The 12,333-nt window shown below is 35.3% G+C and overlaps 1 protein-coding gene across 14 annotated transcripts in view; it reads left to right on the forward strand.

Annotated features, from left to right (window-relative positions):
* The window catches only part of TASP1 (taspase 1), a 260,524-nt gene that overhangs the window by 66,669 nt on the left and 181,522 nt on the right, over nt 1-12,333 (forward strand). For all 14 annotated transcript variants that reach the window (XR_002515230.2, XR_002515229.2, XR_002515231.2 and 11 more), the window contains one exon: nt 7,003-7,082. Coding sequence is in view for 7 of the 14 variants with exons in the window: in XM_021921241.2 (XP_021776933.1) it covers nt 7,003-7,082 (80 nt within the window). In the remaining 7 variants the exon portion in view is untranslated. The remainder of the gene's footprint in view (nt 1-7,002; nt 7,083-12,333) is intronic.

Here is a 12,333-nt window from a genome sequence, read left to right on the forward strand (position 1 = left end):
GATATGTTCATTTTGACTTCTGTTTTCTTAAAAAAATTACAAAACAATATGATGCATACCTGTTTTCTGCCACCTAGGATAGGAAATAAAACACCACCAAAAGATTTGGAGCTGCCTAGACTAAACTCTGCCAATTTACATTTCTGCCTACAATGTCTTATGATCATTCAACCAAACACTTAACAGGAGTAATATAATATTTTAAAAATCTTTCCAAAGTTAAAAGGGAAGAGATTTAACATGTACTCCTTGTTCCTTCCACTGTCTCACATGCTCACCCTGACACCCATCTCTGCCCTACCTCTAGGTAACAATAACCCTGATTTTAAGCTTTTCTCATTGCCATATATTCTTTCATATTATTACAGCCTATCTAATACTCTAATTTTCTGTGGCTACATAAATACATGCATAGATGTACAAAAAAGACTTGTAAAGTAGGTTATGAAGCCCACTGTGATCACCTCAGGGAAAGAGGGAAGAGGGAGTAAGATGAGGCAGTTGTCCAAGGGGACATATGCAATATTTTAATATTTCACAATGAGAAAACATACAGGTGAAAGTGATGGCTACCTCTTTATTAAAATGATATAATAATGGTACACCTGTCTGGAAGTAGCTGGTTTTCTCACAAACATAGTTTTCAACTTTATGTTTTGAGTATTTTGATATTTTAGGTATTTAATATTTTCATATGAATTTTAGAATTAGTTTTTCCATTCTGTAAATAGCCTGCCAGAATTTTGTTTGCGATTCTAATATATGCATTTATTAAGATTTTTAAACTCTCTCAACTGTTTTATAGTTTCCAGTGTATAGATGTTGCACAGCATTTATTATATTTATACCTGGTACTTCATTTTTTTGATGCTGTGGTAAATGGTGTACTTAAGCATGTTAATTTCCAAGTGTTCATTGTCAGTATGTAGAAATATGATTGATTTTAACATATTGACATTCTGTCATGGGAATTTGGTAAATCCATTTGTTTTAGTCCCAGTTTTTATAGATTCCATAAGATTTTCTTTCTTTCTTTTTTTCTTTCTTTTTTTTTTTTTTTTTTTTTTTGAGATGGAATCTTGCTCTCTGTGGACCAGGCTGGAGTGCAACACATCTCAGCTCACTGCAATCTGTGCCTCCCGGGTTCAAGCAATTCTCCCGCCTCAGCCTCCTGAGTATCTGGAATTACAGGCATGCACCACGATGCCCTGCTAATTTTTGTATTTTTAGTAGAGGAGGGGTTTTGCCACGTTGGCCAGTCTGGTCTTGAACACCTGACCTCAGGTGATCCACCCGCCTTAGCCTCCCACAGTGCTGGGATTACAGACATGAGCCACCGTGCCCAGCCAAGATTTTTTACATAAATATTATGTCTCCTGGGAATGAGTATAGTTTTATTTCTATTTCTAATCTGGATTCTTTTGACTAATTTTTTTTTTGTGCTTTATTGCATTGGCTGGAACTTCCAATGCAGTGTACAGTGGAGAAGTGTGAGAATGGACATCCTTCCCTTGTTTGTGATCTTAGGGAGGAAGCATTTGGTCTTTCACCATTAAGTCTGATGATTGCTGCAGGTATTTAATCACAGATGCTCTTGATCATGTTGAGAAAGTTCCCTTCTTTTCCTAGTGTATTAGACCATTTTGATGCTGCTATGAACAAATACCCAGGACTGGGTAACTTAATAAAAAAAAAAAAAAGAGATTTAGGCTGGGCGCGGTGGCTCACGCCTGTCATCCCAGCACTTTGGGAGGCTGAGGCGGGCAGATCACGAGGTCAGGAGATCGAGACCATCCTGGCTAACACGGTGAAACCCCATCTCTACTAAAAAATACAAAAAATTAACTGGGTGTGGTGGTGGGCGCCTGTAGTCCCAGCTACTCAGGAGGCTGAGGCAGGAGAATGACTTGAGCCTGGAGGTGGAGCTTGCAGTGAGCTGAGATCACGCCACTGCACTCCAGGCTGGGTGACAGAGCGAGACTCTGTCTCTTAAAAAAAAAAAGAGGTTTAATGAATTCACAGTTCGACTTGGCTGGGGAAGCCTCATAATCATGGCAAAAGGCGAAGAGGAGCAAAGGCACATCTTACATTACATGGTGGCAGGCAAGAGAGCATGTGCAGAGGAACTGCCCTTTATAAAACCGTCAAATCTCATGAGACTTACTCACTATCACAAGAACAGCATGGGAAAAACCTGCTCCCATGATTCAGTTACATCCCACTGGGTCCCTCCCACGACACATGGGTATTATGGGAGCTACAATTCAAGATGAGATTTGGGTGGGGACACAGCAAAACCATGTCACCTAGTGTGCTGAGAACTTTAGTAGGAATAGGTGTTGTACTTTGTCAAATGCTTTTCTGCATCTATTGAGATGATCCTATAATTTAAAAAATTTAGTTAGCTAATTTAGTGATTTGTTGATTTTTGACTGATAAAGCGGCATTCCTGGGATAAATTCCACTTGGTCATAATGTATTATCCTTTTTATATATTGTTGGCTTCAGTTTGCTAATATTTGGTAAAGAATTTTTACATCTATGTTAATGAGTGATACTGGTTTATAGTTTTCTTGTAATAACTTTGGTTTGGGTTCATTTTGCTTTTTGGTTGTGTGGGGATATATATTTCATCAGCTTTGGGAAAAAATTGCTCATTATCTCTTCAGATATTTTTTTCTGAATCCCTGTCTCTTCTATTCTATTCACAATTCTGATTGCACATAAATTCAGCCCCTTGTGGTAGTTTACAGATCACTGACGATTTGTTTACTTTTTTCATTGTTTTTTCTCTGTTTCATTTTGAATAGTTTTCATTGCTGTCTTCAAGTTTACTAATTATTTTTCTGTCTAATCACGTAATATCTTGCTGCCTGCTAATCCCATTCAGCTTGTGTTTTATTTCTGACGTTGTTATTTTTATCTCTACAAGTTTGATTTGCATCTTTAAAAAAATGTCTTCCATGTATCTACTTTACATGCCTAAACTTTCCTCTAGCTTTGTGAACATATGAATAGTGTTATAACAATTATTTAAATATCTTTGTTTGCTAATTCTGTCCTTTTTGTTATTTATGGATTGTTTTCAGTTGAATGATTTTTCACCTCATGATAGGTTACCTTTTCCTCCTGTTTTGCGTGCTTGGTAATTTTTATTGGGTTTCAGACATTGTGAGTTTTACCTTTTTGGGTGCTGTGTATTTTTGTATTTTAAAAACTATTCTTACATTTTATTCTAGGATGTGGCTAAGTTACTTAAAAACAGCTTGAGCCTTTCAGGTCTCGCTTTAAACTTTGTTACATGAAATGAGAAGCATTTGGCCTTGAGCTAATTTTGCCTTGCTATTGAGGCGGAATCTTTCAAAGTGTTATAACAGATGCACCTAGAATGAGGCCTTTACTTTGGCTGGTGGGAGCAGGAGCTGTTGTTCCTGGCTGTCTGAACTTGGAGACTTGGTTTTTTTTTTTTTTTAAAAACTTTCATTTCATTTGTTCCAAGACTTTGGGTAATGTCTTCTTACACATACACTGATCTCTACTTAGCTGAAGACTAGAGGGATACTCTGCAGATCTCTAGAGTACTTTCTATATGCAGTTCTCTCCTCTCTGGTACTCGGTCTTGTGAACTGTGGCTATGTGGCTTCTCTGGATGCCCTCTCTGGATGTCACTTCAACTCAGAGATACTGCTGGAGCTCCTGTGCTGTGGTTTAGAAACTCTCTAGGCAATAATGAAGGTGAACCCTATGATTGCAGTAAGACAATCACAAGGTTTACCTTGTTTCCTCTCTCTCAAGGATCACTGTCCTATGTTGCCTAATGTCTCAATGTCTGAAAACTGCTACTTTCTGTATTTTGTCTTTATTTTTTTCTCCATCTTGTCCCGAAGTGAAAAATCTCTCATGTACTTGGAAGTTCATCATCTAAATTATAATAGAAATGAGATGACTAGAAATATTTGGATTACATGTAAATAAACTTGAAGTAAAAACATTATAAATTTGGTTATGTTGATTTAGGGTATTCAGGGAAAATTTTTTTTGACTATATTACATTTAGACAGTGAACTCTAGAGAGTTTCTGCTATAACAAAACACCTTAATACCATAAACTAGGTAGCTTATAAACAATAAAAGTTTCTCACAGTTCTGAAGGCCGGAAAGTTCAAGATCAAGGAGTTGGGGAATTCAGAGTTGGGGCAATCAAGAGGGCTAATCCCATTCAAGAGGGCTTCACCCTCATGACCTAATCACATCCCAAAAGGCCCCACCTCCTAATGCCATCCCAATACTTGGGGGTGAGGTTTCAAACTATGAATTTTGTGGGAATACAGTTGTATATGTTAGAACATGACATAATGTTTAGAATGCTTCAGGCACTGTTCTAAATGCTTGAGATATGTTGATGAAAAAATGAAGATCTCTACCCTTATGAAGCTTGAAGCTTTTAAGGAATTTATGCAAAGATAAACTAACAGATAACAATGTGTAAATTTATCAATTATATAATACGTTAGAAGGTGGAAAAAGGGAAAAGGAGCAGGATAAGGGGATTGTGAGTACTGGGTAGAGAAGTGCAGGGTATTGGGATGCATTTTTAAGGAGGCCTCATCAAGGAGGGATGTTTGAGCATGTGAAGGAGTTTCCCATTTGGGAAATTAGGGGAACAGCCAGACAGAGGAAACAGTCAGGGTGAAGACCCTGAGGCAGGAGCCTCCTTGATATGTTTGTGGCTTTACAAGACATTGAGTAGAGTACACAAGGGGGCAAGAGGAATAAGAGGTGAATTGGGGAATGGGGAGAATCAGATTCTATGGGAGCTTATAGATTTTTAAAAAGACTCTAGTTTTTGCACTGGTCCTCACAAGAGGTTTTACAGGATTTTGAAAGAGGAGTACCATTACCTGAATTGTATTATACAAGGATTTTAGTGGCTGGTGTATTGAGAATTGTCTGGGTCAGGGAGTACAGGGCAAGGCAAGCATAAAAATAGTGAGGCCACTGCAGCATTGTGGGTATCAGATAATGGTGGCTCAGACCAAGGTGGTAGCAATGGAGGTGGTGAGAAGTGGTCAGATTCCAGATGTGTTATAATGATAGAGTCAATGGGACTTCGAAGTAGATTGGCGTGAACCTTTTCTAAAAGTTTCCTCCTTGGAGAATCAGAAGAATGCTTGAGAGAAGTTTGAATTGGTACTGCATTTAATGTTTGGGAATGTGATTTTTTTTTTTTTGACATGTCAGTACAGTTTTTAGTAAAAGCTTCTGCTAAAATGATTTCAAAAGCAATTATATGATATTTTGTGCAATGATGATCTACTATACAGTAATTTTTTATGTTAAGAAAAAGGGTAGATATTTAGTATGCTTATCCCTAAGATGACATCCAACTATTTGCCTCCCTATGAATATTTCACAATGCCCAAAGTATTTAAAAACTTAAATAGCTGACAATAGCAAATTGATTTTACTTAGAATCAAACCTTCGAATGATTAAAAAATATGTAAAATAAAGCTAAGAATATTTTGTAAAATGCCCCTCACTGATTTCCAGATACTGGAATTGAACCCAAAATGACCAATGGGAGTGCTGAGAATATTAGATTCAACTCCAAACGTTTGTCTTGATCATTTAGTTTACTACTTCAGCTTCTCTTTTACATCTTCTCATGAAGAGAATTATTTCTTTTATCAGTTTTTGTTTTTCCTAGAAGAAGGAAATGCTAAAAATGCCATCAGGACCGTTCAAATTTGCATCCAAGCTCCTATTTATCTTAACATTTAAACTTTATGTGACAGCTTTTCTTTGCAGTGGATTTCATTTCTTACAAGAATAGGAAAAACTGTTTTCTATTGTTAGAATCCTTTCAAATTTTTTTTTTAAAATTGAATTTTGAAGAGGTAAAGTTGTTTATTGTTGTTGGCCTTCTCTCCTTTCTATTTAAAATAGTCCCTCCATCCCCTTCTTTATGTATATTAGAAAGCAGTTATTGTGGTTAACCATTTAGTTTCCCATTGGAGCCATTTGGATATGTTTTTGAGGGTCTACTTAGATTTTGTTTTGCCAGTCTGTCACTGGTCTTATTAACAGTCAAATCTTAAGACTTCAATATGTATTACTTTGAGTTTTTAGTGTTGGAATGATTAAAATAACAGAAACAAAAAATAGGGAGTGGAAAACTAGCAAGTAGGCACAAGTTCAAGGAATCCATTACTGGCTGGCTGAGATCTTTAAGTAGTTGGCTATGGAAGAAGATGGAGTGATTAATTATTATGGTAACTGCTTGCTATTACTATTTGCTTAATCAAATTACTTAGGGAATGGGGTAGTTAATTATCCTACATGCTATTTGAAATATTTGAAAACAAGTCTTTTATATTTAGCTATCAGTATCCTTTTATCCACTTTGTTATGTTAAAACTTGCTGTTTAGGACTTAAAAGTTACTTTTGGGACATACCATAGTACTTTACTTACCACAGTAAAAATGAATCTGAGGGTTATGTATATATTTTTATTGCATCAAGGCTTAGAAATGTAACCATACATATTTGAGCATCTCTAGATGTACCCACTAATTTTGGATGGATCCAGGTATTCTACTAGGTAATAATGCCAAATCTGAAGGCATTCACCTAATTGTAAACTGTTAATTTGATTAATCAATCTTGTGACATTAATTGAGAACCCTGTTGGTCCAAGATAAATCTTAATATTTTCTACTGAGAAGTCAACTATTTTTACATCTTATTATGTTGAGTTTTGCCAATTTTTACTAATCAGTTATTGCAAATGGTATTGTAACATTCCAATTGTAAAATTTCTAATTTGGGGAAAAATTTTCAGGAATTTTTTAGCATGCAGTCATCTTATTACTTTGAGGTAAATCAGGAATTATGTCCATATGCAAGACTTTTTCTCAATTGCCTTACCATATTACCTATATTTATTGAATATGTAGGAGAAGATGACACTGAATTTTAAAAATAATTTTTCTGTTGTTAGCTTTTTAGTTGGAGAAGGAGCCTACAGATGGGCAGTAGATCATGGAATACCCTCTTGCCCTCCTAACATCATGACCACAAGTGAGTAAAAACTTAAAAAAAATTAAGCTATATGAGCATATATACCTGAAAGTATAATATTGCTTCTGTTGTGACCCACGTAGCACAGATATTTACGGAAGAAAACTTACATGTTGCAAGATTTGTAGTTAAAAGATATGTAGAAAGTTATTTCATTTTAAGCCACCTTTATATTCCCGAGGTCATCTCACTGCTTCCTTATGCTTTTATAAAAGTATTGCTAAAAGATCTCTTTTAGAGATTACTTAAAATAACTAATAAAACCATAATACCACCCTTCAATGAGAGAGAGAGAGATGGAGAGAGAGAAAGGGAAGAAAATATAGGTCAGTACTTAACAGTCCTTGAGCTGAGGGAAGGACTTTTTAGATACAAGTGCAAGGGAAGGAAAAACAAAGATGTGACTACATAAGAGTTAAACTGAAAAACAGTTATCACAAATATAATAAAGGGATAAATATCCTTAATCTATGAAGAAATTTGCCAAATTTACCAAATTAAAAACAGCACAAATACAAGTAATTGCCCAATGTAAAAATGATCAAAAGTCCTAAGTACGTAATATAACTTAACAGGCAAATTCAAATTAAAATGAGTACATGTTGAATTTGTTCCCTTTTAACTTTTACTTTTGAAAGATTTAAAACATATTATTCCTGGTAATTGTTTGGTTAAATAATCATAATACATTGTAGGTATAAATGTAAATTGGTGGAGATTTTAGAGGACAACTAAGTAGTACAACTAAGTGTTCTGCTTCTAGGAACCTGTCATGGGAGATAGACAGAGATTTATATAGAAGGGTGCTCAAGTGAGCATTATTAAGAATATACAAAACTTTGAAAAAATCTTATACCCAACACAGAGGAATATGAGTAAATAAATGATCATATATTCTTAAAATGAAATGTTATGAAGTAACTAGAAATTATTGTGAAGACTAATCTCTGATAATGATTAAATCTAATGACTGAAAAAAGTGAAAAATGAAGTTATAAGTATGTATGTTTGTGTATATTATATGTCTATTTTAAAAATATTTGCATAAAATAAGAAAGAAATATTAAAAAATACACTAATTATTTTTTAAATAAAAATTTTATTTTTATCACTGAAATCTTGAATATAATTTAAATAATCAAATGAAAAAATGAGGATTAACTCCAAGGAAACCAAGTTAGTTAAATAGGGTATAATTAGCCGGGTGTGGTCATGCACTCCTGTACTCTCAGCTACTTGGGAGGCTGGGGCAGGAGAATCCTTTGAGCTTAGGAGTTTGAGGCTGCGGTGGGCTATGATTGCACCACTGTATTCCAGTTTGTGTGACAGAGCGAGACCTTGTCTCTAAAAAAAAAAATTATATTCGGAATGAATATTCATGTAGTGCTAAAAATCGTAATACAGGGAGGCTAGAGGGAAGAGAAATGTGTGTGTAGCAGTAGGGCTGGATTATGAGAGTTTTAAATTCCCATGATTGCTGTCACTCATTATGTCTTACAGTCTTTCCAATGGAACTTATTTTACAGTTCTTATATCAGGCAAACAAGTTAGGTCATCTGTCAGTTCCCTTTTTTTTCCCTTGGAGACAGGCCACCTGGCACCTTCCAGTCTAGAGTCTTACTAGGTCTGCTGCATGGCTGCCATCCTGAACTGTGCCTTGCTTCACCTTGTGATCTCCTTTGCTTCTCTCCAGTATCAGGTTCTCTGTTTCCTGGATCTCATGTGTTTTTCTTCCTTTTTTATTCCTTATTCAGTACATACGAGACTGAAAGTCAGTTTCCCTTAGGTTTTTGAGGAAATTGTTCTTATTATCTTGTTTCCAGTCTTGCTATTATGCAAGACTCACAAATGTTTTAGTGTATTTTTTCTGTTTGGAAGGAAGCTCTTAATTCCCATGTTTTGATGATCACAATGAAGCATCTTGGGGCATTTTTTTTTTTTATTCTTTATGTTGAGTGCTCATTTTGCACATTTAGTCTGGACATTTATATGCTTCAAATTTGGAGAAATTAAAAGAAAATTTTGGGATAATTTCTTGCTTCACATTTTCTGTATTTTATTTTCCTAATACTTATTTTTTAAACACTTTTAATTTTAGGGGCACGTGTACAGGTTTGTTATATAGGTAAACTCACGTCACAGGGGTTTGTTGTACAGACTAGTCGCCCAGGTATTAAGCCAAGTACTCTTTAGTTATTTTTCCTGATCCTCTTCCCCTGTCCTACCCTTCATCCTCAGTTAGGCTCCACTGTCTTTTGTTCCCCTCTATGTGTCCATGTGTTTCCATCATTTGGCTGCCACTTATAAGCTAGAGCATGTGGTATTTGGTTTTCTATTCCTGTGTTAGTCTGCTAAGGATAATGGCCTCCATCTCCATCTATGCTCCTGCTAAAGACATGATCTCATTCTTTTTTATGACTGCATAATATTCCATGGTGTATATGTACCATATTTTCTTTATCCAGTCTATCATTGATGGGCATTTAGGTTGATTCTATGTCTTTGCTATTGTGAATAGTGCTGCAGTGAACAAATGCATGCATGTGTCTTTATGACAGAACAACTTGTATTCCTTTGGGTATATACTCAGTATGGGATTGCTAGGTCAAATGGTAGTTCTGTTTTTAGCTCTTTGATGAATTACCACACTGCTTTCTACAATGGCTGAACTAATTTACACTCCCACCAGCAGTGTATAAGCACTTTTTCTCCACAACCTCACCAGTATCTGTTATCTTTTGACTTTTTATTAATAGCCATTCTGACTGGTGTGAGATAGTATCTCATTGTGGTTTTGACTTGCAGTTCTCTAGTGATCAGTGATGTTATCTTCTTTCCCACCTTAACCCCTAATAGCTACTAATATATTTTACGTTTGTATAATTTTGTCATTTCAAGAATGTAATATAAATGGTATCATACGGGCTGTAACCTTTTGGTATTTGCTTTTTTTTTTTTTTTTTCCCGCTCCTGACTCTAACTCTCTGGAGATAACATCCACATTGTGTTTGTCAATAGCTTGTTTTTTTTTTTTTTCCATTCCTGAGTGTTCATGGTATGGAGGTGCTACCACTGTTTAGCCATTTGCCCATTTATGTCTGGGTTGTTTCCAATTTTTGGCTATTATGAATAAAGCTTCTGTAAACATTCTTGTACTTTTTTTGTGGTTCTTTTTAAAATTATGGTATCATACACATAACATAAAATTTACCATCTTAAACATTTTTAATGGTATAGTTCAGTAGCTTTAAATATTTTCTTACTGTTATGGAACTAACACTATCATCATCTATAGAACCCTCTTCATCTCGTAACACCCAAACTGTACCCATTAAACAGTAACTCCCCATGTCCCTTACATTTAGTCCCTGGCTAGTTCATTTTTGTCTCTATGAATTCTGCTTTTATAAGTGGAATCATAGAGTACTTGTCCTGTTGTAATTGGCTTATTTCACTTAGCATGACTTCTTCAAGGTTTATGTTGTAGCATGTGTCAGAATTTCTTTTTAAGGCTGAATAATATTTCATTGTATGTATATACCACATTTTGTTTGTCTACTCATCCATTGATGAATACGTGGGTTACACTACCTTTTGGCTGTCATGCATAATGCTACTGTGAACATGGCTGTACAAATATCTGTTTGAGTCCCTGCTGTCCATTTTTTTGGGTATCCAGAAATGGAATTGCTGGATCACATGGTTATTCTATTTTTATTTTTTGAGAAGCCACCATATTGTCTGTTTTCCATAGTGGCTGCACCATTTCATATTCTATCAGCAGTGCACCATGGTTCCAATTTCTCCATATCCTTGTTCTTTCCTTCACGTTTTTAAAAATAGTTGGCATCCTAGTGGCTGTGAGTTGGTATTTCATTGTCATTTTGATTTGCATTTCGATAATGATTATGCTGTTAAAGTGTCTTTTCATGTGCTTATTAGCCATTTTTATATCTTTCTTAGAGAAATATATATCCTAGTCCTTTGCCTATTTTTCAATCAGGGTTTTTCTTGTTGAGATAATAGGAATTCTTCATGTGTTCTGGATATTAACACTTGTCAGATATGACTTGCAAATATCCCATTCCATGAGTTGCCTTTTCACTCCATTGATTGTGTCTTTCACTCATTGTGTCTTTTAAATTTTTATCTTTTTTTCTTTTATTGTCTATGTTTTGATGTTATATCCAACCTTTTCTCCTATGTTGTTTTCTAAGAGATTTATAGTTTTAGCTCTTACATTTAGGTCTTTAATCCATTTTGAATGAATTTTTGTATATGGTATAAAGTGGGGGTCTAATTATTTTGCATGTGGTTATCTAGTCTTTCAAACAGTTTGTTGAAGACTGTGGTTTCCCTATTGAATGGTGCTAGTACCCTCATGAAATCATTGACCATACACGTGAGAGTTTATTTCTGAACTCTTTAATCTATTGCATTTTTCCGTGTAACAACCTTTATGCCATTTCCATATTGGTTTTTTTGAGATGGAGTCTCACTGTTGCCCAGGCTGGAGTGCAATGGTGCGATCCTCTGCTCTTTGTAATCTCCGCTTCCTGGGCTCAGACAATTCTGCCACAGCCTCCCGTGTAGCTGGGATTACAGGTGCGCACCACCACGCCCGGCTCATTTTTTTGGTATTTTTAGTAGAGATGAGGTTTCACCATGTCGGCCAGGCTGGTTTTGAACTCCTGACTTAAAATGATTTGCCTGCTTTGGCCTCCAAAGTGCTGGGATTACAGGCATGAGCCACCACCCCTGGCCTCCATGCTGTTTCGATTGCTGTAGCTTTGCAGTAAGTTTTGAAAGTAGGAAGTGAGACTTCCAACTTTTTTTTTGTTTCCAAGATTGTTTTGATTATTTAGAGTCCCTTTAGATTGTATATGAATTTTAGGATTGATATTTCTATTTCTTAAAAAAAAAACACTATTGGGATTTTGTTAGGGATTACATTGAATCTGTAGATTGCTTTAAGGAGTATTGACATCTTAATAATATTAAAGCTTCCAATTCTTGAACATGGATGTCTTTTCATGATTAACATCTTTAATTTCTTTCAGCAATGTTTTGTTGTTTTCAGCATACAAGTCTTTTGCCTCCTTGATTTTTGTTTTTTTCCTAAGCATTTTATACTTTTCGATGCTATTGTAAATGGGATTGCTTTCTTAATTCATTGTCAATTTATAGAAATGCAACTGATTTTTGAGTATTGATTTTGAATCATACAACTTTGCTGAATTTGTTAGTTCCA

The sequence above is a fragment of the Papio anubis genome, chromosome 16 (genome assembly GCF_008728515.1).
Source record: "Papio anubis isolate 15944 chromosome 16, Panubis1.0, whole genome shotgun sequence".
NCBI classification, from domain to species: domain Eukaryota; kingdom Metazoa; phylum Chordata; class Mammalia; order Primates; family Cercopithecidae; genus Papio; species Papio anubis.